We start from the raw sequence: 27,129 nt of genomic DNA on the forward strand, positions 1-27,129 counted from the left end.
AGCAAAAAGGCGTGCTCTGAAGTTCCACGACTAAACCGCCTCCATGCAGTTTAATTAAAACTGTCCCCAGTCACTTAAAAAAGGCCATTTTGGGAACAGGCCAGTAATAGAAAATGTTTGTCACGTAAAACTTTAGCATTCACCTGTCTAAAAAGATAACCTGCAAACTTTAAACCTTTATGTGGGATTGTTATATGGCTATACGTGATCGTAGCAAGAAACACATGTGTTATGAGCTATGATTTTGGCAATCTGGCTAATATTTAAAGACGTGCTCATGAAGCAATACCATTATTTTTATTAAAATAATGCGGGGTGCCTGGGTGGCTCAGTGGGTTGGGCCTCTGCCTTCGGCTCAGGTCATGATCCCAGGGTCCTGGGATCGAGCCCCGCATCGGGCTCTCTGCTCAGCAGGGAGCCTGCTTCCTCCTCTCTCTCTGCCTGCCTCTCTGCCTACTTGTGATCTCTGTCAAATAAATAAAATCTTTAAAAAAATAAAATAAAATAAAAAATTAAAATAAAATAAAATAATGCTAATGATGCTAAATGAAACCTCTTTCTGCAGGAAACGAGTCGGTAGCTTCCAAGTCACCCCCGCCCCAGCAGAACAAAAATAAAAGCAAAACAAATCAGTCTGAGACTCACTTGAGTGTTTAATTCAAACCTATATTTGTAGTTTCTAAAATGCTGATCCACAGACCACTTTCTTGTTACACGTGTGTACCAATGAAAACAAAAGGCAGAGAATCACCGCCATCCCTGCAAAAGGAATGGCTCCTTTTCTAACATTTTTGAAAAATATACAATGTACGGTCCTTGCGCCTCAGCACAGGTGGCGACGGAATAAATACCCCGGCCGGCCCGCTGTCCTCACCGCGCGGGCTCCGCCTACTACCTGTTGTACGCCCGCTCCTTTTTGGATTTCTCCAGGGCCTTGTCCATGGTCTTCTCGTTCTCCCCTCGACACTTGGGACAGTACCACTTGCCCTTGGGTTTGTGATTCAGCCCCACGCAGGAGAAATGGAACCATTCGATGGGGCACTCGTCATTGTCACAGCCGATCATCTCTCCATAGGAGACCTGATTGCACAGACAGTACGTCGGCTCGTTCGGGTCAATGGGAAGGTCCGCAGGGGACGCTTCCCGCTCAGCTTTGGCCTTGGAGCGTTTCTTCTTCTTGGAGGCTTTTGCCTTCTTCTCCTTAGGCGTCCCGGAGGTGATGTCATCGTGGTCGTGATTATTGGCCGCGTTCTCTCGGTTCTCGTTGTTGCGCTGGCGCCGAGACCGCTTATTATTGGTCTTCTCCGCCTGCATGATTGTCTCACTCTTGGACTTATCCTGGCCGGCTTTGCCGCTGTGGCCAGTGGTGTCATTAACCTCCTGATGGGCCTCAAAGAGCTCCACGTGACTGTCCACCTGCCTGGTCCGGTTCTCCACCAGCTCCACCATCTGACTCACGATCTGGATCTTCTCGTCGCCCAGCTCCTGGCTCCGAATCAGGGCTCTCTGAATGCAATGCAACACTCTCCTTTTCTGGACGCCGTCTGTCTCGCGTTTGAATTTCTCATAGTACTCATCCAGTTCCTTCAGGATTTCTGCAAAGGAAAAATAAGCATTACGTCCAATCGGTAAACACTACAGAGCCTTTTATTTAAATTCTCTAGTTTATAAAACAGTAATTGTGAAGGACAGAAAACATCAATGCAAGATTTCCTAGTGCGACGATCCTACAATGTACAGGCCTTTCAAGCGACTTTCTTGCCCCCACTGGAAAAAATTCCTGAAACTAAACACAAATACCAACACAGTTCCCATTTGGCAAAGTGCCCCTCAGAGCCCCCAAGGGACTCTACGTACTCAAAAGCGTGGGTAACGTTACTGTCGGGGTCGGAAACTGAGGGGAAAAATTTAAATTAGGTGGAGTGCTGCTACCCAAACTTTTCCTTTCTATAAAATTACGTGGTTTATGTTCCAGTTTTTACTCAAATATTCTTCTAACTTAAAGACCTTTATTCCCTTTATTTTAATGCACCAATGTCTAGAATACCGCATGAAGTCAGAGAATGTGTGTAAACAGTACCTAGTGACCCAGGGCCTCCGTCTGTCAGTCACATCACGTTGTCTGACCTTGCTCCTCTGTATTACTAAAAACAAAACTGGTTTGTCACAACTTAAGTCAGACAAGCTAGGTTTGCCTTAAAACAAAGGGGTCAGATTTTGCTTTTGCATTTACTGGTTAGGACAATACATATTCACATCTGTAAAAATCAACAGATTTTAAGACATAACCAAAACTAAAAAACCCTCAGTACTAAATTTAAACTTTGTACATGGGGGCACCTGACTGGCTCAGTCGGTAGAACACCTGACTCCTAATCTTGGGTTTTGAGTTCAAGCCCCACACTGGGTGTAAAGATCACTTAAAAATAAAATCTTAAAACAAAAAAGTGTGTATGATTTAAAAATGTAATTTGGAAAGTGTAATTAGGGGGCGTGTGGGTGGCTCAGTGGGTTGGGCCTCTGCCTTCAGCTCAGGTGGTGATCTCAGGGTCCTGGGATCGAGACCCGGGTAGGGCTCTCTGCTTGGCAGGGAGCCTGCTTCCCCCACCTCTGTCTCTCTGCCTACTTGTGATCTCTTTCCCTCTGTCAAATAAATAAATAAATAAAATCTTTAAAACAGTATAATTAGGCAATTTCTAAAGATATAAAAGTTGTTAAATAATCTTGATTGAAACAAGGAAAATAAATATTTTTGCCCAAAACCTACTTAAATATAAACAGAAATTTCCAGAATTATTTTCCCCAAAGAGTAACAAATCTAAACAGTATCAGGGGCGCCTGCCTGCCTTAGTAAGAAAATCATGCACCTCTTATTCTTGGGGTTCTGAGTTCGAGGGCCACGAGTTTGGTGTAGAGATTACTAAAAAAAAGAAATGAATAAAGAGTATCAGATTTTTCTCCTGAAACCATTTGCAGCCTCTTAAAATTAGGCAATTCTACTCTCCAGCTAGGAAGTGTGGGAGGCAGGATGTATAAAATGTACCCCTCATCCCTTCCAGATCTTATCTTTAGATAGTTATAAGACTTAAACCTAACACTGGAATAAAGACATGTACACAGACCAACACTGAAGGTTACTTAAATGTATATTTATTTCCCAGGCTATATTCTTAAACTAAAGATGGCTCTGAAGATACTTCCTAGAAGAACAATGTAGACCATCTACCACCCCCAGAAGGGAAGAATGCCACGGTCCCAGTGTCTGGGAGTAATTAATTCTGAAAATAAATAGGCTCAACTTATCTAAATTCAGATTTTCATAGATGTTAAAACATGAGTTTCTGCAATTTATTTCTAAGTTAAGTGAATATTACAAAGCTATTGTTTGGTGGGACGCCTGGGTGGCTCAGTTGGACGACTGCCTTCGGCTCAGGTCATGATCCTGGATTCCTGGGATCGAGTCCCGCATCAGGCTCCCAGCTCCATGGGGAGTCTGCTTCTCTCTCTGACCTTCTCCTCGCTCATGCTCTCTCTCACTGTCTCTCTCTCAAATAAATAAATAAAATATTAAAAAAAAAAAAAAAAACAAAGCTATTGTTTGGTTTAACTGGTAACCAAATCTATAAAGCCAATGCTAGCCTTTCACAGAAAAAAAGTTACTGTTAACATAAAATTCAGTAACCGGTTTTCACATCACAAGCAAGCTTACAGCCACGTGAAGCCTCGCATGTGGGAAAGAAACAAAAATCCCACCATGGAACTACCAGTGAGTAATTCTGTTACCTGCACAACGGCACGTATCCCTTAGACTCCGCCAGCGAAGTCCACTGTCAACAGAGCCACCGCCGCCCGCAGGTACAGCACCGGCCTGTCTAACCAGGCGGGTGTCCTGCGGCGCACCAGGAACTTCGGCTCCCTCAGCTGCAGCGGCCGCGGACCTTCTTCTGAAAACGCTCCACACCACTGTCCCTGCAGGGAAGCCACGGCCGCCACGAAATGAGCCTCCAGCAAAACTCATCTGACCCGTCCACCTGCTGTCGTACTCGCCCTGTCCACGAAGGCTGCACGGACGCTCGCTGACACGCGGATGTCCGTGGCGGGGCGGGCATATCCGAACCGCACCTGACACCGCGGGCGTGACTGACCGCGGTCACGCGAGCACTACCTCGAGTGCCATCTAACGTGGTGCGCTGACCACGCGTCTGTCCGAACCATCTCCCACCGACGCAGACGGAGGAAAGGCCGCTGCCACGTGCGGCCTCCAGCACAGGTCGCGGGCACCGAAGCGGTGGGTGCGGCACCTGCCCGCGAGTGTCCCCGCAGCTCCCGGGCCGGCCGTCGGCGCCGCAGCGGGAGCTCCGCAGCTGGGGCCGCTCCGCGGGACGCCGGCCCCGAAGCAGCAACACAGTCGCGGCGCGGGGCGCTACAGTAGCCGCGCGGGCGCTGCCGGTGCGACGCGCCCCCATCTTCGCTCCGCGGAGTCGCCGCCCGGCTCGGCGCCCGCTCGTCCCCGCCAGGGGCCACTCAGGCTTGCTCCGCTCCTCGCGGCCGCACCCACGGGCCATCGGCGGGACCGCCGGCCGGTCCGTGCGGCCTGAGCCGCGTCCTCTGCAGCTCTGGAACCAGCTCTCGCCAACCTCGCTCCGGCCGCCAGCGCCGCCATGGCTCCGCGGCCGGAAGTGACCAAGCTCGGGCCCTTGAGGGACAGGGGCGGGGCCGGGCCCTCAGCCAATGGGGAGGCGGCCAGCGGGCGTCGCGCCCCGCCCCGAGAGCCACCGCCTCTGGGGCTCGCCGGGCCGTAGGGCGGAGGCCAAGCGGGACGCCAATCACAGCCCAGGATCACCGACCACGGCCCGCCCTGCAGCGCCAACGGCCAATCCGAGGCCGGAGGCCGGGCGACCCGAAGACATTCAAATCAAGTCGACCTCCCCCTCCTCCTCCCCGCCCCCCAGAGAAACAAGGAGGCCCCGGAAACCAGACCCGTGCCAGTCACTGCGCAAAGCCCACCCTCATCGGCTCAGCAGCCAATAGCTCAGCAGCGGACTGATAAGGACATTCCATGGGGGACGCCGAGACCAATCACAAGGAGGCCAAAGCGGGACGTTCGCAATATGCTAATGAGACCCCTATAAAAGTGGCTGCGAAGCCCCGGCTCGGCTAGAGCGCGCAGGGGCGCCATGCCGCGGGGCTCTCCGTGCGCTCTGGACGTGGGCCGCTTCCCACCTCCCCCCGCTTCCGTTTCCCCGCTGCGCAGCCCTGTAAACACTAGTAAACTCCGAGCGACGATCCTCGCGTACACAGCCCCCCGCGCCGTGCCTGGCCTGGCAGGAAAGTTTCCCCAACAGCCAACAATTCCCAGCGGATACGAACCCTCCGCCTCTCTCCGGAACTCCGGGCAGCCGGGGCTGCAGAGAACGACCCACAGGTCCTCTTCCCTGCCATGTTCCTCTGCCGACAAGCTTTGCCCGCGCCCCCGAGCACAGCAGATGGGCGACTTCCCCGACCCATCCTCCTTCCCCTTCCCTGCCCTCCCCTGCCCCGCCGCACGCACGGAATAAAGCCCTCGCCCTCCGCGAACTACACCCGGCCACGCCGCCCCTCACTCGCTGTCCAGCTCCACGGGAGGCCCGGGGCCGGGGTCGGGGGGGCGGCGGCGACCGGGGCCGCACGGCGCGGAGTGCCGACTCCGGACTTTATATAACACTCAGATTCGGGACTGGGTGGGGGTGGCTCCGGGGATGGTGAGCAGAGCCGGGGACCCGCCGCCCGCAGCGCCCTCCCAGCAGCCCTGCGCGCAGCCCCGTCGCTGCGCCCCTCAGCCCCAGCGACCGCGGCACATCCCTCCCTCGGCGCCCTAGCCTGCGCCCCCTGCGCCCCCTCCCCCGCAGCACCCCGCCTCGTCACTTCACTACAAAGAGCGCTTTGCTCGCGCAGCCTGGCATGGAGACCTCCCGTTCCTCCTTCCTCCTCCGTGTCCGGGCTTCGCGCACAAGGACCTTGGCAAATCAAAGACGCTCCAGACCTTTTGTTCCTGCCCGGCCAGGCCGCGGGCCCGCGGCTCCTCCGGGCGGGGAACAGGACGGCCCCGCGGCCCGGCGGCGCGCCGCGACCGGCGGGGATGGAGCGGCCGCCCCCGCCCATCCCTCCCGCCGTACCTTGGTATTTCGCGTCGATCTCCCGCATCAGCGAGACGCTTCTCTGCAGGTCGAAAGGCAGAGACTCGATGGAGTCCAGGTAGTCCTCCACGTAGTTCACCAGGTGGACCTGCTCCCCGTTGGCAGGGCTCAACATGGTTCACCGAGGTCCCCGGCGACTCGGCGCGGCTTTCCGCTTCCTCCAGCCCCCGCCCCCTCGGAGCCCAGCGCTGCAAAATGCAAAGCTCCCGCCCGCCGGCGCCCCCCCTCCGGCCGGCCCCGCGCCGCTACATCTGCGAGCCGCGCCGCCTGGGCCCGGGGACCCGGCGCCTGGCGGGCCCGGCCGGCGCTCGGCGGCCTCGGGCGCGGGGCGGGCGCGGGCGGCGCGTGCGGGCGCGCACCCCGGCGCAAGGGCCGGGGCCGGGGCCGAGCGAGCGCGGGAAGGGGCGCGCGCCGCCCGCCGCGCCGCACTTGTCCAACGTGGAGAACCCAAATACCAGTTTCAAACACTTGGGAAACATTCGGCCCCCCGCACCGCGCATGCGCCCCGCCCCCCCACCGCCCCCTCCCCGCGGGCCCCGCCCCCGTCGCATCACGCCCCTCACCGGCCCGGCAGCGCGGGGGTGTGGCTTTGTCTGTCACTTTGGCTGGGGAGGGGGTCGCGGGGACAGGGGCGGCGGGCGAAGCGCGAACTTTACTAAGAGTTTCGCACTTGGAAGCGGAGCCTGTCGGGCGGGAATGCAGGACCATCCGGGAACGTGGGGAGCAGCCGGCCCTGCCGAAGACCCGGTCGGAACCGACTCGGTCGTGGGACGGCCGCCGCCGAGGCCATCGCTCGCCCGAGGCCATCGCTCGCCCGAGGCGCTACCGTCCTAACAACACCCAGCCCCTCACTCTCCAGAGCCCCGCCGCAGAGCGGGACATAAGTATGGCCTGAAAGAGACTGGCAACACCGAGACCCAATCCGCTTGCCGCCCTCACCTCAGTCGGCCAATCGAGATGAAGAGGGGGCGGGGCGAGTAAGGATAACTCCTCCCAGACTCCGAGTACAAGAAACCCGCGTCCTAAGCGGGGCGGGGAGAGAGGGCGGGCCGTGCAGCGCGGAAGTGGTGGCGCATGCGCACTTGCAGGCAGGGCGGCAACGGGCCCGGGAGGGAGGAGACCTACCATTAGGCAGCCGGACCACCGCTCCCAGCAACCTCAGCGGCTCGCGCGTCTGCGCGGTCCTCACCGCCTTCCCTTTGTGTCGCCGGCCGGAGCCCGGTTCAGAGCGGCTCGCAGACAAAGGGGCCCGAGAGTGGAGCTGCCTTCCGGACTGGGCTCCCGCAGAGGGCGGGGCGCCCCGACCCCCTCCCGACTCTGCCGTAGGGTCCACTCTCATTCGAAAGCCCCCCCCCCAAAGCAGGGTGGGGTGGGGCAGACGTCCGGTCCACCCCCGGGACCCCCTCCCCGTACCATCGCGGCCCTTCCCCTCCCCCACGGCCTAGGCTCCCGGATTCGGGCTTTCTGAGAAGCCCGGCGCAGACGTTCCCGTTGCCTAGGCGACGGGCCCGCGCTCCGGTCCGCCGCTTCCGGCCGAGGCCCCGCCCCGTGGGCGTGGTCCGCTCCGCCTTTGTCCGGCGGGCTCGGGCCTGCTCGGCGCGGACCGGCTCTGCCCGGGCTGCTCCCGGCCGGGGCGCGCGGCTGTGCGGTGCTGCCCGCGGCGGCCCTTGCCCCGGGGGGTCGGTCGGGGTGTCCTGTCGCGGCCTCTGCCGGGGGAGCCGGCTCCGCCGCGCCTGCCCGCTTCTCCCCGGCGGAGCGCGTGCCCCGGGGCGTGCGGGGTGCGGACCCGCGCACTGCGAGCCCCAGGCCGTGGCCGGTGTTTAAAGTTGTGGGTCGGGCCCCTGGCTGGCCCGGCGGAGCCCCCGGCCCACCGAGAGTGCGGCGATTACGCACGACCTTTAAATAAGGGTCAACCCTAGAGGGAAGGAGAGGGGCTGCGGGGGAGCCGCCAGCTCTTCCCACCGACCCTTCGCCGCGGGCGGTGCTCGGGGGCGCGCGGGGCGGCCGGACGCCGGGGGGCGGCGACCCGGCGCGGAGCTCTTCCGTCCTCCAGCGGGGGGTCCCGGCCCGGCGGACGCGAAGGGCGACCGGTAGTTCGAGCGACGGTCGCCCCGCGGGCGGGTCCGGCTTCCCCGCGAGACCCCTGCGGCCTCCCCGCGGCAGGACGTCCGCCGCGAGGGCGGGAGGGCGGTCGTTGCGCTTCGCCTCTCGCGGTCCGCGCGGCTGAACGGAGCTCGTTTCTGGGGCCGCGACTTCGTGGCCGCGCGTCTGCCGGGGATGCTGGCGCGCTGCGCCCGGCGGCCCCGGAGAGCGCGTACGGAGCAAAGACACTGAGAAGATCCCCCTTCCTCCGAGAGCAGATGAGGAACTAAAGTTCCCGAGAAGGACGAGATGGGCCCTTTGGACCCTTGCTGGTACCGACTGGAGAACGAGTGAATTCCAGAATGAAGGGTAGAAGGAACTTCCCGCTCCCCCCACGATCAGGCCGCTTTGAACTAGGTTATCTTTTTTAAAAATCACGATGCTATCTGCATAATGGTTCCTTTCATGTTGCATGGACTCCACAGACACAGAAGCAAAAGGTTGTCTTACTTCAACAGGAAATAGTCCAGGAGTGCCTACCTGGTGCTCGCGGCCGCTCTCGACCCGGGATGCTACAGTGACTGACCGGGGCGCTTACGTTGTTTAAGACAGTTCACCTTGTGGACTAAAAGGCCAGAAGATACTTTACGTATTAGCTTTACAAAGTTATTAAAATACATGTCGATGACTTCACAGTTTCCTGAACAAGATCAGAACACCAAGAGCTAAAACGTAACTCTGACCATGCAATTTAAATATATTACTAAGGAAAACTGTTTAATATTGAAGGTACATTGAATTACCTTGGTTGTTTCAGTTCTGCTCTTTGGAGCATATTGCAAAAAGACATACTAATTTTTTTTTTTTTTCTGAGCTATATTTCTAGTTTAACAGGTGATACTCAAAGCCATGGGAGTAAAATATAAGAGGTGAACAAAATGTTTTATGTTTTGAGGTGCTTAAAAAAAAAAAGTAAATGCTAACATTTCTCTCAAATTTGAAATACCTTAAACAGTAGGCTACCTTATCTACTCTACTTTGAATTTGCAAGATTTGGCCTTAAAAGAAAACATATTGCTGAGAACTGCATTTTTTGTTGTTGTCATTAAGGACTAGGAAATGGCATTCTAGATACTTCGGAATCATTAGTTTTATTTTTTTATTTTTAAGTTTTTTTAAAGATTTTATTTATTTATCAGAGAGAGAGAAAGAGCACAGGCAGACAGAATGGCCAGCAGAGGCAGAAGTAGGCACAAGGAGGCCGATGTGGGACTCGATCCCAGGACACTGGGATCATGACCTGAGCCAAAGGCAGCTGCTTAACCAACTGAGCCACCCAGGTGTCCCTATTTTTTAAAAGATTTTATTTACTTGACAGAGACAGTGTGAGAGAGAGAGAACACAAGCAAGGGTAGTGGGAGAGGGAGACGCAGGCTTCCCGCTGAGTAGGGCTCCATTCCAGGACTCTGGGATCATGACCTGAGCTCAAGTCAGACGCCTAGTGACGGAGCCACCCAGGCGGCCCTGGAATCATCAATTTTAATACACTTCTTTGTTTTGGCCTGGACTGGGGAGGAGTCACTTCAAAGGAACAGGGTTTTCTTTTGGGGAGTATATTTGCTAATAAATATTCCCAGTCGTTTTTACTTTACCTTAATATTCAGCCTGCAAAACGAATCATATTTCTCAATTAGCAATAACCGCTCATCAGATAAACCTCACTGGCTACAATACCACCACTGCGTAATGCTAGAAATCATATTTTTAATCACCATTATATAGAGGGTTATGTTTACCATTGGTATAATGACTTCAGAAAGACTTAATTGAGTAAAGTAGAATGGCTGCCAAAAAGGGCTGAACACCTTACACAACTGGTTTTCTGAAAACAGAAGATACCATTGTTAATTTAAAAGTCATGAATTTTCTAGGGCCAATTCCAGCATGCCAGCTGTCCAGATTCCTGTGCAGCATTTGGTCTTCCCTCTTACTAAATGTGTTTTCAAAACTTCTAGCCCTTGCCTTAAATTCTGTGTGTTGACACAGATTGCCTTTGGATCATTTGCTTATTTTACTAGCACATCTAGTATCTGGACCAGAGCTTTCTCCACAGCGGAAATTTTCTTCCACATGCACAACAGGTGGATTTCATCACAGATTAATTCAGCAGTTCTTTTCTGAATGTAGTGCTGGAACGGTGAGGGAGTGCCAAAGAATTCACAATCTACAGTACTGGGGAGAGAAGTACGTACATTGCACTAGACACAGGAGATACTTACGACATAACCAAGATCAGGATGCAGACAGGTAGTGACCAAGATCGGGATGCAGACAGGTAGTAACCAAGATCGGGATGCAGACAGGTAGTGACCAAGATCGGGATGCAGACAGTAACCAAGATTGGGATGCAGACAGGTAGTGAATCCAGTAGAACTTGGAGTAGTCAGGGAGCCTGTGCTTAGCACTGATGGAGAATTCTCCTAATTCTGAACAACAGATTCTGACATTTTAGCTTTATGCGTTAGAACATAGTTTACATTAGACTACAATTTAGCTTGAAACAGAATTGCAGAATTGGACTCCAGGGATTTTGAAAGAAAAAAATAAGAAGTGTTCTAGGAACATACTGGTTTGTCTCTGCTTAAGCACTTTCAATAGCGTGACCAAAACAAGCAAACAAAAAAAGAACTGAGGAGCCTCCCTGCGGTTTTGAGGAACGCAAAAATAAAGGGACTCTTCCTTCCTTCCTTCCTCGCTCCCTCCTTCCCAGCTGCCCTACGTAGCTTCCTCGATTCCTTCCTTCTTTCCCTCCTTCAACACGGTTTTGCAAGGTATCAGTAGGGGCACTTTTGTCAAGATAATTTGAAAGAAACTTCAAGTGAATCCGCCTTTAAAAATCCCACTGAAACCGCAATTCGGATTGTTTTTGTTCTCAAGAGAGGAGATGATATAGAAGGTTTAACCTTAATGAGTCCCAAGTAGACACTTCGATTACAGGTACTTGATGAATGGGTGGTTTCCTAGCTTCGGTCTTGCATCCAGAGACAGTGCTCTTGGGGTGCAAGTGAGCCTTGTGCTAAGTGGAGACATGCTGTGCGCAGCTAGGAGGGCAGATGCGCTTGGTTCGTGCTGGAGAGGGAACGTGCTGTGTCAGGGAGCACACGTGCTGCGTGTGGACTGGGGTACAGATGTGCCGCGTTAGGGTGCAGACTCGCTGTGTTGGGGTGCGGACTGCATACCGGGGCACACGTGTACTGTGTTAGGGTGCGGACGTGTATACTGGGGTGCACCTGTGCTGTGTTGGGGTGCGGACTGTACCGGGGTGCGCATGTGCTGTGTTGGGGTGCGGACTGTACCGGGGTGTGCGTGTGCTGTATTGGGGTGCAGACTGCACACTGGGGTACCCGTGTGCTGTGTTGGGGTGAGGACTGCATACCGGGGTACCCGTGTGCTGTGTTGGGGTGCGGACGTGTGTACCGAAGTGCATGTGCTGTGTTGGGGTGCGGACATGTGTACCGGGGTGCCCATGTGCTGTGTTGGGGTGCGGATGTGTGTACCATGGTACACGTGCTTTGTTGGGGTGTGGACGTGTGTACCGGGGTTCGCGTGTGCTGTGTTGGGGTGCGGACTGCATACCGGGGTGCGCGTGTGCTGTGTTGGGGTGCGGACTGTGTACGGGCGTGCTCGTGTGCTGTGTTAGGTTGCAGATGTGTGTACCGGGATGCATGTGCTGTGTTGGGGTGTGGACTGTGTAGCAGGGTGTGCGTGTGCTGTGTTGGGGTGCGACTGTACCGGGGTGTATGTGTGCTGTGTTGGGGTGCGAACTGCATACTGGGGTGCCCGTATGCTGTGTTGGGGTGCAGACTGTGTACCAGGGTGCACGTGTGCTGTGTTGGGGTGCGGACGTGCATACCGGTGTACCCGTGTGCTCTGTTGAGGTGTGGACATGCATACCGGGGTGCCCGTGTGCTGTGTTGGGGTGTGGACTGCGTACCGGGGTGCGTGTGTGCTGTGTTGGGGCACGGACGTGCTGACCGGGGTACACGTGCTGTGTTGGGGTGTGGACTGAGTACCGGGGTGCCCGTGTGCTGTGTTGGGGGGCGGACGTGCGTACCGGGGTGCCCGTGTGCTGTGTTGGGGTGCGGACTGTGTACTGGCATGCGCGTGTGCTGTGTTGGGGTGCAGATGTGTGTACCGGGGTGCACGTGCTGTGTTGGGGTGCGGACTGTGTACCGGGGTGCGTGTGTGCTGTGTTGGGGTGCAGACGTGCAGACCGGGGTTTGCGTGTGCTGTGTTGGGGTGCGGACGTGCGTACTGGTGTGTCCATGTGCTGTGTTGGGGTGCGGACTGCGTACCAGGGTGCCTGTGTGCTGTGCTGGGGTGTGGACTGCGTACCGGGGTGCCCGTGTGCTGTGTTGGGGTGCGGACGTGTGTACTGGGTGCACGTGCTGTGTTGGGGCGCAGATGTGTGTACCGGGGTGCCCGTGTGCTGTGTTGGGGTGTGGACTGTACCGGGGTGCGCGTGTGCTGTGTTGGGATGCGGACTGCGTACCGGGGTGCGCGTGTGCTGTGTTGGGGTGCGGACTGCGTACCAGGATGCGTGTGTGCTGTGTTGGGGTGCGGACTGCGTACCGGGGTGCACTTGTGCTGTGCTGGGGTGCGGACTGTGTACCGGGGTACGCGTGTACTGTGCGGGGGGGGCGGACGTGTGTACCGGGGTGCGCGTTTGCTGGTTTGGGGTGCGGACTGTGTACCGGGGTGCGCGTGTGCTGTGTTGGGGTGCGGACGTGTGTACCGAGGTGCACGTGTGCTGTGCGGGGGTGCGGACGTGTGTACCGGGGTGCGCGTGTGCTGTGTTGGGGGAGGACGTGTGTATCGGGGTGCGCGTGTGATGTGCTGGGGCGCGGACTGTGTACTGGGGTGCGCGTGTGCTGTGCTGGGGCGCGGACGTATGTACCGGGGTGCGCGTGTGCGGTGCTGGGGTGCGGAATGTGTACCGGGGTGCGCGTGTGCTGTGTTGGGGTGAGGACTGTGTACCGGGGTGGGCGTGCGCTGTGTTGGGGTGCGGACTGTGTACAGGGGTGCACGTGCCTTGTTTTGGGGTGTGGACTGTGTGGTGCGCGTGTGCTGTGTTGGGTGCGGACTGTACCGGGGTGCACGTGTGCTGTGTTGGGGTGCGGACTGTGTACCGGGGTTGCGCGTGTGCTGTGTTGGGTGCGGACTGCGTACCGGGGTGCGCGTGTGCTGTGTTGGGGTGCGGACTGTGTACCGGGGTACACGTGCGCTTTGTTGGGTGCGGACTGTGTACCGGGGTGCGCGTGTGCTGTGTTGGGGTGTGGACTGTGTACCGGGGTGCGCGTGTGCTGTGTTGGGGTGCGGACGGTACCGGGGTGCACGTGCGCTGTGTTTGGGTGCGGACTGTGTACCGGGGTGCGCGTGTGCTGTGTTGGGGTGCGGACTGCGTCCCGGGGTGCACTTGTGCTGTGTTGGGTGCGGACTGTGTACCGGGGTGCACGTGCGCTTTGTTGGGTGCGGACTGTGTACCGGGGTGCACATGTGCTGTGTTGGGGTGTGGACTGCGTCCCGGGGTGCACTTGTGCTGTGTTGGGGTGCGTACTGTGTACCGGGGTGCGCGTGTGCTGTATTGGGGTGCGGACTGTGTACCGGGGTGCACGTGCGCTTTGTTGGGTGCGGACTGCGTACCGGGGTGCACTTGTGCTGTGTTGGGGTGCGGACTGTGTACCGGGGTGCACGTGCGCTTTGTTGGGTGCGGACTGTGTACCGGGGTGCGCGTGTGCTGTGTTGGGGTGTGGACTGTGTACCGTGGTGCGCGTGTGCTCTGTTGGGGTGTGGACTGTGTACCGGGGTGCGCGTGTGCTGTGTTGGGGTGCGGACTGTGTACCGGGGTGCACGTGCGCTTTGTTGGGTGCGGACTGTGTACCGGGGTGCCCGTGTGCTGTGTTGGGTGCGGACGGTACCGGGGTGCGCGTGCGCTGTGCTGGGGCGCACAAGTGCCCTGTGGGTGCGCGGGGGTGAGACGCGCTCCCCGAGCAGGCGAGGAACCGGTGGGGGTGCCCGCACGGTGAGCCCCGGCGGCGGTGGGAACCCGCCCGGACTCGCCCGCGTCAGCTCACACCCCCACGACGTCCGAGGACCAGAAGGCCCCGTCCTCGCGGAGAGGAGCACCTCCCTCTACCGCCCAGGGCGCCCCGCCCCGGCCGCGCAGCACTCTCCCCCGGCCCCCAGGGCCGCAGCCGAGCGGGCGCCCGGCCGGCTGGAGGAGGTACAGCCGCCGCTTCGCGACCGCCTCTTCCGAGGTTGGAGGGACCAGGTCCGTCATCTTCCGGAACGGGGGACCAGACCGGATCCTCTTCCGGGATGGGCGTGGCGTAACCGGATCCTCTTCCGGGTTGGGCGGGGCCTAGGCGTCCGCGCTTCTGAGATGGACAGATCCTAGGAGGCCCTTTCCGGGTTGGGCGGGGCGTTGTTTGCCGGGAGTGGGCGGGTCCAGGTCGAGCCCCGCCCGGAGTGGGCGTGGCGAGCCTCCGTGCCTGCTCGCGGGTCGGCCATGCTGCGGACGCGCGGGGCGGGTGTGGGCCCCCAGCTCCTGCGGGCCGCGTGGGGCCGGGAGGCCGGGCAGGGGCCGGCGCGGGAGGCGTCGGGGGCACGCGGGCAGGGCTGGCTGCAGCCGGCGGGCCACGACACGGGCGTCAAGGTGTACAACAGCCTCACCCGGAGGAAAGACCCCTTGATCGTGAGCAGCGCGGACGCCGCCTCCTGGTAGCCGCTCGGGATTGAGGGAGCGGGTGCTGGGACGTGGGGCGGGGGGTGTGCACCGGGCGTTTTCGGGGGCGGTAGCGCTGCGCTGAAAGGGTCTCAGGTGGGGGGCACTTAGGAAGTACAGAACCCGCGGACGCACTGGCGGAGATGCTGCCTGGGTACGGGGCAGGCTTGGCTACGGACTCCCCAGAAGTGGCCGCTGGACGACTTTTTTAAGGTCACGGTTATATGATCACCCTAACCGAGAATGTGCTGTCCCTTCTTGCAAATGTGTTCACGTGGTGGACGTAACCTTGTTCCTAGGTACAGCTGTGGGCCGACGGTCTACGATCACGCACACCTGGGCCATGCGTGGTGAGTTCCGAATTTGACTTTTCACACTTCAAGGGAGGCAGGTTTTGGAAAGAAGGAGCCTCTGCAGGTTTTTTCAATCTCCCAAGGGGCAACTTAAGAATACTGGATCACTCACCACATTCCCGTGTTGTGGGAGGCCTGTTGTCCTATTTGGTTTTCCTCGTGGACTCGAAGCACGTCCGCCCGTTTCGCAGGGGGCGTGAGAAGCGGTGATAAATGGCCTGTTCTGGAGTTCGTGCTTCTTGGTGGGCATAGTGGCATGAGGTCAGGAGCCGGTGAGAAGTTCTTTCTGGCACCTGTTACGCGTTTTCTTTTCTTTTTTTTTAAGATTTTATTTATTTATTTGACAGACAGAGAACACAAGTAGACAGAGGCAGGCAGATAGAGAGGAAGGGAAGCAGGCCCCCTGCTGAGCAGAGAGCCCGACGTGGGACTCGATCCCAGGACCCTGAGATCATGACGCCAGCCGAAGGCAGCGGCCCAACCCACTGAGCCACCCAGGCGGCCTCGCGTTTTCTTTCCAACCTAAGACAAGCCCTTTTATTCCTCTGAGTCCTGGTTTTCATCTGAGACAGGAGACGGGTTGATAAATAGTATCCATCTGTTTGAATCGTCACAATTTTAGGAAGAAACGCTGTAAAGCGCGGTTACACAGTCCCTGAGGCGCGCTGTGGTGGGGGCTGAGCGGTTGCTGGGGACGAATAACTCGACCGAAGCCACACGTTCGGGGACCAGCAGAGCCCGGTGTGTCCCGTCTCCCGCTGCTTGCTTTCTCAACTGGGTCATCATCCGCTGCACTGCCTCCCATCTTTGTCAGAATGACACTTTTCCTAGTATTTTGTGTGTTCTCTCGTTCATTTCTTAAACTCGTTATGTTTCAGATTAGACTAAAAGTCAAAAGCTACCTTAGCCCATTCCCCTTACAAAACCCTGCCTCATCTAGGAAGGCTGGCATGTTCTTTGTGTTTTGTTAAAACAGAATCAGTGGCCAACTTACCACTAACTTTAAAAAGGATATTTTGACCTCTTTACTGAAGCGTAAAATATGTTGGGGAGGGATTGCAAAGACAGAAAGAAATCGCAGTCTTTTATAGAGCCAAGTGGGTACAGTCTGTGAGGACAGGTGAGGTTGGTTTGCTGCGAGCAGTCAGGTGGACGTCAGGCCCGTCCCCCTTCGGGAGATGGAGCAGTCCCTTGTTGGCGTCATTCCAAAGGGATGGCTCTCAGGTCCTTGAGACTTTCCAGAGTTGTGGGATTCCGGAGAGGCTTCCTTGGCTGTTAAAACCATTTACATGTATTTTAAGACTGACGATTTGCTGAAGGAAGGGGCAGTTGAGGGAAGTCAGCTTCCTTATTTTCAGCTTCTTTTCGGCCACTGGTTCTCATCGGTATCTGCCCTCGCGAGTACAGATGTTAAGGGAACTTGCATTTGAATGAATGTTCCCGGGTCATAGGCAGAGATGCCTTGGCATCACCCCACCAGCCGGAGTGTCCCCTTCGTCACTGTCGCTCCCGCCCCCTCAAGGGTAACCGGTTTCCTCTCTGGAAGGCGGACTGTGCGATAGAGCCCATTCCTCAGGAGTCGTTCAGGACACTCCCTGCGTGGTGGGAAACCCGAGAACCTCAAGATCCAGAAGAAGCCGTGTGCTTATAGGGGCAGGGAAGCTTATGCACGGCTCCGCTGCTCCTCAGGTAAAGTCCAAATCCTCAGGACATCTCTCCGGTTCTGGAAATCTGACCTGACGTACTGTCCAGGTTCATGGCTCCCCACCTGCCTCCCCAGGTACCACACGGGCCTCTATTTTAAAAAGACAGGTAGTTGGGGCGCCCGGCTGGCTCGGTAGAGCATGCAGTTCAACCTGAGGGTCATGAGTTCAAGCCCCACCCTGGGCCCAGAGCTTACTTTGGCAGGAAAAAAAAAAGACATAGACTTAACGGACACAGTACTTGCTCTGTTCTAAATGCTTTACAAACACCAGCCAGTGTGGTTCTCCTAAGGACACCGGGTGGTGGTGCTGTTCTCCCCCAGGGGACCCTGCCGGCCAGGGGCTGACCTAGTAGTGCACGGGTACACCACTCCTGGGGTCGGGGGGGGTGGGGGAGGGTGGCAAATGCAGGGCATGGTGGTGACCGTGGTGACCACAGCTCCTGCCTGTACGAGTTGGTGCTGCACAGGCACTGGGATGGTGTTCAGCAACCCCTTGGCATCATGGGATTCTGCCCAATTTATAAACAAGCAGGTTGAGGCTTCAAATGATCCAATATCGTGGCAAGGAGCTTCCAGCCTTGCTTGGTCACTGGAGCTGTGTTTGGGGAGGGGCAGTATGGGCTTCAGACAGGATACAGTGACAGGGTCCGTGTTTGAGTTACAGAGGCTGTTGGGTGACAGATGAGCACGAGATTTGCCGACCCTGAGTTTTAGGGTTGCTTTTATGGGAAACCAGACTCTGGACATTTTATTTTACTTTGATTTGATTCTTTGTTTTTTTGGACATTTTAAAGATTTTATTTATTTGAGAGAGAGCATGCGCAAGTAGGGGGCAGGGGTAGAGAGGGAGGGAGAAGCAGACCCCCCACTGAGCAGGGAGCCTGAATGCAGGCTCGATCCCAGGACCCCAGGATCATGACCTGAACTGAGGGCAGACGCTGCAGCGACTGAGACCCCTGGGTGCCCCCAGCTGGTGTGTCAGTATCCCACAACAGTGCACACGTTTCTCGGGAGAACAGCTTTAACGGTGTCACCTTGTGCTGTTCCTCCGTGTTGAGATCGTGAAGCACTGCGGTCACCAGCGCATGAACAAGGACAGTGGCAGCTCCCGCGTGAGTTGTTCTACGCGGAAATGCTGTAGACTCCCTTGGCGGCCGGCCTGGAGCGTGCGCACCGTGCTGACGCCGAGGCCCTGCCTGCGTTGATCTGGGCGGCCCTGCGTGGCCGGCCAGCGGAGGGCTTTGCCTCCTCCTAGCTGTGCGGGACCCTGAGCTCCGTCGCCCGCCTGAAGTTTGGGGCGGTCTGTTAAAACACAAGGCGTTCCTTTTCCGAGATGGCACTGGTGACTTTGCGCTCTAAAGACGCGCGGACGTTTCTTCTCTTGCAGCTCGTACGTCAGATTTGATATCATCCGCAGGATCCTCACCAGGGTTTTTGGTTGCAACATCGTCATGGTGATGGGAATCACGGATGTGGACGATAAAATAATCCGCAGGGCGGCCGAGGTAAGCGCGGAGGATGTGATTGTCCTGTCTGGATGGGGGCGTGTGCCCACCGCCCGGTGACAGCCCTCCGGCTGCTCCGCCAGTGGGTCTTGCTTCTCTCGGGCCCCGTGTGGCTCGGCGAGGGCACGCTGACAGCTGAGCGGGGCCTCTCTGCCCTGGTGGAGGGCACCACAGCCTCCGACGCCCCGTCTCCTGCAGTCCGGCGGCTCCAGGCGTCCTGCGCGCAGGGGCGGGGAGGGCCGCTTCGGGCCGGGGAAACTAGCTCGTGGGGGTTCCGCTTTCGCCTCTGTTTGCGCAGGAGCCCTTCTCTTGTAACCCATGCATCATTTAGGGGAAGCTTTGGGGGGAAGGTTTGTTAAATATACATAAGGGGTTAAGTTAAATATACATGAATTTTTAGGTCTACTTTCTGGTTTTTATAATTAGCAACTTTAACAATTGTCTCTGAAGATCTGCACATGATTGTTAAATGATCCAAGCTATGCAAAAAACTACACCAAGTGCTTTATGTTCGTTATTTTAGAGGATGTATGTACTAAAAACTCCATGTACTATTTTTATTTTTTAGGAAACCAGTTTGTACTTCATAATGTTTTATAGTCAGCTTTTTTAATTGAGCGTATTTTGAGTATTTTTTTTCATGTTCTTAAATATTCTTGAACATTTTTAAACAGCTGTATAGCATTTCATCACACAGAGATGCCCTAATTTACTGTTCTTATTTTCGGACTCCTGTTTTCGGACTCTTGAGTTACTTCCATATTCTGCTTTCTCTCAGATTTATCTTCTAGAATCCATGTGTGACTGTTTCCTACCAATGTGCCCCCCCTTTTTAAAAAAAATTTTATTTGTTTAAGTAATCTCTGCATGCAAACTGGGGCTCGAACTCACAACCCTGAGATCAAGCATCACACGCTCCCGGACTAAGCCAGCAGGCGCCCCCTAATTTGCCTTTTTAACAGCTAGAGCGCATTCACCATGGAGCTGCTCAGCAGTTCCCCGTGGTTGCCTGTGTTGTTTACAGCTGTTAGAAATAGGGCTACTGTGAAGATCTTTTATTTTTTTCATTCTGTCTTGTTTCGATGAATATTTTTCCTAAAGTGGAGTTACTGGTTCAAGGAGGAATGGTTTATTTCATAAGGTTTTTATTTATTTATTTATTTATTTATTTATTTATTTATTTGAGAGAGAGAGAGAGAGGGACCATGAGAGGGGAGAGGTCAGAGGGAGAAGCAGACTCCCCGCCCAGCAGGGAGCCTGATGTGGGACTCCATCCTGAGACTCCAGGATCATGACCTGAGCCGAAGGCAGTTGCTTAACCAACTGAGCCACCCAGGTGCCCCCATAAGGTTTTTCTTCTTGGAGTCAGGTGGTTTAGAAAGTGTTTGCTGCGGCACTAGACCCGGTGGGGTTTCCCAGGTCTGTCTTATCCAAACAGCTGAGCCACTGCATCTGCTCCCTTACAGAAGACTCAGTTTCCATTCCTAGTACTGCCCCTGAGCACGCGTGGAACCGTCCAGGGTCAGGCCTGTGCCTGACTTTGGTGCCAAGAAAGGAGAGGAAGACCGGCCCTGGCCTCATGGGCCTTGTGTCCGGGGAGGCAGATGCGCCCACGGAGAGATGCTCTGTGTGCGACATAGTTCATTTTGTAAGCCCAGCGAGGCCGTGCGAGGCGGACCATCACACCTCCGTGGAATATAGAAGTGACCCCGGAGGAGGTTGGCCCAGAGTTAGCATGAGCAGAGGCTGGGTGGTGTGGAGGGAAGCCATCTGGGCTGAGGGGCTGCGTGAAGGCCTGTGAGGAAACCCTGAGTCCTGCTGCCCTGGGCCATGGGGACCTGGCAGGTGAGGCTGCAGAGGTGGAGCGGCTGGCCCTGGACGACCTACTGGGGACTCGCACTTTATCCTATAGACTCTTGGGGCGCTCTAGCCGGGCTCAGCTCTGTCCAGTGGAGACCTCTCAGGTTGGGGAGGACACAGCCGGAGATGGGGCCCAGGGCCGGGGTTGGTGGGCGCTCTGCCTCGGAGAGAGAACTAGTGTGAGGTACATAAGGAAACACTGACTTGGACACAGAAGTCTGGAGCTTGGTCAGCTCAGGGCCCTGGTATCATAGGGCTGTGTTTGGACTTTGCCCCAGTTCTTGGCACAGAGCGCCTAAAGCCCACAGAATCTAGAGAGGGTGGCTTCTGCGTGCTGATGAGATCATGGCGGGGCCCCTGGTGAGCTTCAGGAGACCCAGCCCCTGCGAGAGCCGGGAACTTCCACCTTCACCCCGGCATTGAGCTGACTGCTGGTGAGCAGGGGTTTGTAATCTCCAAGTAATGAAGCCTCCGTAAACACCCCCAAGACGGGGGTGCTCAGTGCTTCTGGCTGGTGAACACAGGTGGGTGCTGGGAGCGTCTGGGAGCCTGGGAGCTCTACCCCTCGCCCTGTGCATCCCCTGAGTCGTGTCTTTTATCATAAACTTGGGGTGTAAGGGGACTGCTTTCCTGAGTTCTGTGACTCGGATCAGGCCCCCAAACTCAGACTCCGTGGCAGGCATTTGAGTGGCCAGAGGACCCCATGGCAGCTGGTGTCTGGAGGAGGCAGTCCCATGGGGTCTGCACTGACTCGGGGGGCTCGTGGGCAGAACAGGGTTCAGTCGGGGACGTGGCCAGAGTCGGAAGTGGCACCGCAGGTTTGGCATCAGAAGACGCCGCAGTCCTCAGTCCTCACCCTCAGCGGGGAACCGAGACCACGCACCTGGGTCCCTGCACCTGATGCATCGGGCTCCGCTGTGCATCTTCCAACCCCAGGTGGCCGTGGGAGCTGCAAGGCCTGCTGGGAGGCTGGGGGCGTGGCTGGCGGGCAAGGAAAGTGGGCGGACTGAGGGCCGAGTTGGGGTGCAGTGTGCCAAGCGGGTGAGGCTGGGGGGCTGACTTCAGGAAGGGGGGCCAGGGGTAGATGCAGCAGGAATGATGTTCTCACGATGTACAGATGCTGCGAGGAGGCGGTGCTTGTTGCTTTCAAGAGTGGTGTCCTGCGCAGCCCGCGAGCAGGCTGGTGGGGTGGCTGGAGGAGTCTGCGTTGAGAGGTTTAATTTTGACACCCAAAGATTTCTCTGCTCCTCACATGGCAGAGCACGTCTCTGCTCCTCACATGGCACGACCGCTAGCCAGAGAGGAGTAGTTCTCCAAATATCTCTTAAAGAAGATACAGTGCGCACCTGAAACATGGTTACGAAGCATCTCTTTGCTTTTAAGTATCCAGCAAAAAGGCTATTTTTTGTCTAATGCAGACCTTTTAAGCCATGGCCATACTCTTCATGCCAACTGTCCAGCACTTGCTTTTACACTATTTTAAATCATAAATATTATACTTTTGTGAATCACTCCCTTGACTTCACGGTTTGGCCCGGAGTTACAGTTTGTCAGGAATAAAAATTTCTGGGGCGAGCACTACAAGGGGAATGGTGCACGCCCATCACTGCATTTTGTAGGAAAAGTTGGGAAGAACGTGTCAGAGAGATTCCGGCCAGAGGCATTTGCTCTGTGCAGCTGAGCTCCAAGGGCCCGGCTGGCGAGACCCTTGCCGTGGGAGAGGCCACTTGCAATGGCCTGCAATGGCCTGCAATGGTCACGGCGAGCTGGACAGTGACCTGAGATCCGAGACCAAGACCGCACGTCTGCACCTGCCTTGTGCAGCTTTGTTCTCTGAGGAGTGACAGCCGCCCTGTCCCGATACCTGGTGTGACCAGCTCCTGAAAGAGTAAATTGAAAGGCTTTCATTTTAGAGGACGATTCCGTCCTCCGTGCAAGGCCAGCGGGACCCGGGTACCCCACTTCGATTCACTGCCCCTCAGTGTTTCCAGACCGTGGCCGCCGGGCTCGTGCGTGTGGGCTGGAGAAGCCACAGGTGGAACCGGCTGGTGTGTTGGGGCACGTGGTACCCGATAGGTCATTTAGAGGAGTGTGTGCATGTTCGTGGTGGTCCCCCTTTTAGAACAAGAGACATGGACTGTAGAGTTCGTGTGGGGCCAGGAAAAGTCTGTAAAACAGTATTGGGGCAGCTGGGGGGCTCAGTCAGTGAAGCGTCTGCCTTTGGCTCAGGTCATGATGCCAGGGTCCTGGGATCGAGTCCCATGTTGGGCTCCCGGCTCAGCGGGATGTCTGCTTCTCCCTTGGCTCCTCCCCAGCTTGTGTTCTCTCTGTCAAATAAATAAATAAAATCTTTTTTAAAAATTTTATTTATTTAGGGATGCCTGGGTGGCTCAGTGGGTTAGGCCGCTGCCTTCGGCTCAGGTCATGATCTCAGGGTCCTGGGATCGAGTCCCGCATCGGGCTCTCTGCTCAGCAGGGAGCCTGCTTCCCTCTCTCTCTCTCTGCCTGCCTCTCTGCCTACTTGTAATCTCTCTCTGTCAAATAAATAAATAAAATCTTTTTAAAAAATTTTTTTATTTATTTATTTGACAGAGAGATAGAGAGTACAAGTAGTCAGAGTGGCAGACAGAGGGAGAGGGAGAAGCAGGCTTCCCACCGAGCAGGGAGCCCGATGTGGAGCTTGATCCCAGGACCCTGGGATCACGACCTGAGCCAAAGGCAGCCGCTCAAATGACTGAGCCACCCAGGCGCCCTAATAAATAAAATCTTTAAAAAAATATGTAGAAATGATATTTTCTACATGACAGAAAATAGCCATGAAAACTGGGATCATAACTGAAAGTAACAGCAGAGATAAAAGGCTGATTTCTTTCATGTAAAAATACTTCCTCCAAACCAACAGGAGGAGCTCCACAGGTCAGTGGAGAAACGGGTGCGGTGATCCTGGACTGTTCCATAGAAATGGTTCCTCGGCACATGAGATGTTCAGGCTCTTCAGAAGAGAGAAGCACACGTTAAACTTACAGTGAGAAAGTGTTAGTGGTCCCGTTGCCGACGTCCAGAAGTGGGGCCCCCCGTGCGGTCAGGGGCTCCGTCAGGGTCAGACCTGCGTGACCTCCGTGGGGGCAGGTCGCCAGCCAGGATGCGTGCACCTGTGCTCCGACCGGCAGTCTGGCGTCTGCATCCGGAGCTCAGAGAGGGACCTGCACGTGTGTCACGGCAGGAGAGAGTGTGAGCGGCTCCCGGTCCCCCGGCAGGCGGGCAGCAGGATGGTGGTGGACTCGGAGGGAGGGAGCCGCGTGCAGGCCGTGTGTGCGGGGCTCAGGTGCAGCAGGGGGTGCAGACCCGTGGGTCCGGGAGCCGGGTGATGGCCGCTAGCCAGTGTCGTCCGCGCACACGGCTGTCCTTCCCAGATGCACATGACCCTTGTCGCAGTCTTTCGGGGCGGAAGGGGGGTCCTCTCTGTGTTGCAAAGAAAGCCGAAGACGCAGAGGTTCATGGCCTTGCTAACGGCCACACGGCTGAGAAGTCCCATTTTGTTCACCAGATTTATTTATTCAGTAAATGTCTGGTGGTCACGGTTTCTAGGATGATTGCCCTTTCGGGGGTCCCAGGCGGGAAGGAATACAGCTGTGGGGTGACGGGGCTGGAGGTGGCCTCTCACTTGTGAAGGTCGTGCTGCCGTGGAGCCGAGCCCTGGTTCTGGGGCAGGGGTGGGGGCCGGGAGCTTGGGTCCAGGTCCCTTCACAGGCTCCATGGGGTCCTATACCTGTCGTGCTTTTGGTTTTGGAGCACTTTTTTTTTTTTTTTTTGCTGAAAAATAAAAAATGCTTTGGGGAGCCTGTTTTTCTGGGCCAGTGCCCTCTGAAAGCCTGGGGCTGCCAGAGTGTGCCCCCAAATGCCCTGGGCTCAGAATGTGATGTCTGTGTCCTGGGGCTACCTGTGCCCCTGCACCCTGCCCGGCCACTGCACCCCCCGCCACCTGCCCACTGTCTGCACCTGCTCTGCTGCTTTCCAGGCCCTTCTCAGAGAGCTCCTCGCTGTTGCATTTGACGGGTTTCCTTGCCGCCTGAGGGTAAGATAGGAACCCCAGGTTCTGGTCATGGCATGGACTACATTGAGCTTGCCCCGCCCTAGAAAAGCGGAAGCTTTTTTGTGTGTTTTGGGGTGTTGTTTTGAATTATGTAACAGAAATCGTGACATTGTTGATTTTTCTTCTCTCTAACCAGAAAGCGGGGTTGGTCAGCCTCTGCATCTAGCTGAGTTACTAGAATGGGTTTGGGAGCTAAAACGAGAGGCCCCCTTTGGGAGTCCGGCCATGGGGGGGCCCGACCTGCTGACCGGCTCGCCTCGTCTTCCTGCAGATGAACGTGTCGCCCGCTTCTCTCGCCAGTCTGTATGAAGAGGATTTTAAACAAGACATGGCAGCCTTGAAGGTGAAGAGCGCTGGAGTCCGCCCGCCGTGAGGGTGTGAGCGCTGAACGCCGGTGTCGCTGACCCACGCCTTTCCCGTGGGACGTCATCTCGCCTTTGCTTTCCGTCAGGTCCTCCCCCCGACGGTGTACTTGAGGGTGACTGAAAATATTCCTCAGATCATTTCTTTCATCGAAGGAATCATTGCTAATGGGCACGCTTACCCCACAGCACAAGGTAGGGGTCCCGTTCCTTACCTGGGCGTGGGCTAGATCCTGGGGGGTCGGGAGAAACTGGACCCGTGTTTGCACGTTGTTGGAGTTGCCGGATGCCGCACTGTCTTTTCTAGCCTGCTGCGGTATCCGACCAAGTGCTGGAACGTTCTCTATCGCAACCCGTCCTCCTGCTGGCCGCTCCCGGGGTGGGGCCGTCGCCCTCCGCGGACCGGTGACAGCGTCCTCCCCGCACACCCCACGGCGGCTGGCGTGGGAGCCACTGCTTTTTGCCTGGCCTTTGCTCCCGCTGGGGTCCCGGTGACCCTGAGCCAGGCCTCCCCCTTGCCAGCCCTTTCTGCCCAAGTCCCACTCGTCCTCACCCCCTGACCAAGCTTTCCCCTCCCAGGACGTTCCCTCTCCGCTCGGGGCTGAGAGCGGACACTCAGCCTGGCCCTGGTGCCGTGCTGTGCCCTTGGCCGCTGGGCACGGGCTGTCCTAGCTGTTCCTGTCCCCCTACCCCGTCCCTTCTGGGATGATAAAAACCGCTGGTTTTTAGTGAATGACTCATTAGCATGCCCAGCCCAGACCCGAGATATGTGTGTCTGGTGCTTGTTGTGCGGCAGGAACCAAGTATAAAGCAAGAGGAAGACACCGGTGTTGCGGGTGCCGTCGAGCCCCGTCTTTCAGGGGCTCCTGCCCACGCGCCTCCAGCCCCGCGGGGCCCAGTTCCCCGGCGCGCGCACTAGACTTTGACAAGTCTTCCTTGACCTTATTCGCTGTGTTTAGATTTCGTCTCCCAAAAAAATCTGTTTGTGAGCGGCTCGGGTGACCGAGCCGCACTCTTCCCTGGAAGCACGGGCACTGTTTTCCCGCTGCGGGGAGCCAGAATGAGACCCGCGGCCCAGAGCAGGCGTCAGGGGGCGGAGGACCAAACCGCTCCCTAGCGGGGGCGTGGCTGGCTTGTCCCTCTGTGACGCTGCTTTTTGTGTGTTTGTTTGTTTGTTTTTTTTAATTTTTTAATTTTTTTTTTTAAAAGATTTTATTTATTTATTTGACAGAGAGAGATCACAAGTAGGCAGAGAGGCAGGCAGAGAGAGAGAGGGGGAAGCAGGCTCCCTGCAGAGCAGAGAGCCCGATGCGGGACTCGATCCCAGGACCCCGAGATCATGACCTGAGCCGAAGGCAGCGGCTTAACCCACTGAGCCACCCAGGCGCCGTGTGTGTTTGTTTTTTAAAGATTTTATTTATTTGAGAGAGAGAGAGATCACAAGTACGCAGAGAGGCAGCAGAGACAGGGGCAGGTTCCCCGCTGAGCAGACAGCCCGATGCGGGGCTCGATCCCCAGGACCCTGAGATCATGACCTGAGCCGAAGGCAGAGGCTTAACCCACTGAGCCACCCAGGCGCCCCTCCTATTTTATTATTTAAATTTTACTGAGTTAACAGACAGGGCATTGTTGGTTTCTGGAGTGGAATTCGGTGATTCTGAGAAATGATGGATTCTTTATCAAACAGGCAATGTCTACTTCGACCTGCAGTCGAGAGGAGACAGGTACGGCAAGCTGGTCGGTGTGGTCCCCGGTCCCGTCGGAGAGCCTGGTGAGTGGACCCCGCTCCCACACTGGGGCCCGGGTCTGCAGGGCAGGCTCGGCCTCTCTGACCCGCATTCGGCGCCCGACCGTCCACCCCTGCGGCTTGTGCTGTTTGACTCATTGTTTACAGCAAGAGAGGGAGTTTGAGGGTGAAGTCCTCTCGGCAGGGGTGAGTCTGCTCCCTGCCAGGTCCTCAGCCCTCCTCCCTGCGGAGGGCACCTTCACACACTCCTGCTGTCGCGTTGGCCGCCACACTCCCCTCCTCCTGCATTTTCCCGCAGAGCAGATCCTGTAGGCGCTTGAACGCATAGAACGTTCCCGCCGAATTTCCCTTTATTCCGCTGCTCTTCTGTTGAGTGACTGTTGGACTGAAGCCATTTTTATGGAGAAGAAGGATGTATATAGAAATAAATTTGAAATAATTTTTTTAAAAGGTTTTTATTTA

General features: G+C 56.4%; 2 protein-coding genes across 9 annotated transcripts in view; one reads left to right on the forward strand and one right to left on the reverse strand.

Annotated features, from left to right (window-relative positions):
- Window positions 1-635: 635 nt before the first annotated feature.
- ING1 (inhibitor of growth family member 1) lies at window positions 636-7,589 on the reverse strand. 4 transcript variants are annotated; one of them, XM_059143861.1, is made up of 3 exons: window positions 7,302-7,589; window positions 3,784-3,969; window positions 636-1,595 (listed from the first exon to the last, which is right to left on the reverse strand). In XM_059143861.1, exons 1-3 carry the CDS (start codon window positions 7,513-7,515, stop codon window positions 892-894), a joined length of 1,104 nt encoding a protein of 367 aa, XP_058999844.1. In that variant the 5' UTR covers window positions 7,516-7,589; the 3' UTR covers window positions 636-891. The 4 variants fall into 4 exon arrangements, with proteins under 4 accessions (XP_058999844.1, XP_058999845.1, XP_058999846.1 ...); XM_059143862.1 differs by lacking the exon at window positions 7,302-7,589 and adding an exon at window positions 6,156-6,663; XM_059143863.1 differs by lacking the exon at window positions 3,784-3,969 and having other exon boundaries at window positions 7,302-7,584.
- A 7,222-nt stretch (window positions 7,590-14,811) lies between these two features.
- Window positions 14,812-27,129, forward strand: part of CARS2 (cysteinyl-tRNA synthetase 2, mitochondrial) — a 38,151-nt gene continuing 25,833 nt past the window's right edge. For 2 of the 5 annotated variants that reach the window (XM_059143856.1, XM_059143859.1), the window contains exons 1-6: window positions 14,812-15,038; window positions 15,342-15,392; window positions 18,488-18,605; window positions 24,830-24,901; window positions 25,010-25,115; window positions 26,608-26,691. In XM_059143856.1, the coding sequence (XP_058999839.1) occupies window positions 14,827-15,038; window positions 15,342-15,392; window positions 18,488-18,605; window positions 24,830-24,901; window positions 25,010-25,115; window positions 26,608-26,691 (643 nt within the window). In that variant the 5' untranslated portion in view covers window positions 14,812-14,826. Of the gene's footprint in view, window positions 15,039-15,341; window positions 15,393-17,059; window positions 17,085-18,487; window positions 18,606-24,829; window positions 24,902-25,009; window positions 25,116-26,607; window positions 26,692-27,129 lie in introns of those variants that run through there. The other 3 variants (XM_059143857.1, XM_059143858.1, XM_059143860.1) reach the window with 3 other exon arrangements.

The sequence above is a fragment of the Mustela lutreola genome, chromosome 13, assembly GCF_030435805.1.
Source record: "Mustela lutreola isolate mMusLut2 chromosome 13, mMusLut2.pri, whole genome shotgun sequence".
In the NCBI taxonomy this organism is placed as follows: Eukaryota; Metazoa; Chordata; class Mammalia; order Carnivora; family Mustelidae; genus Mustela; species Mustela lutreola.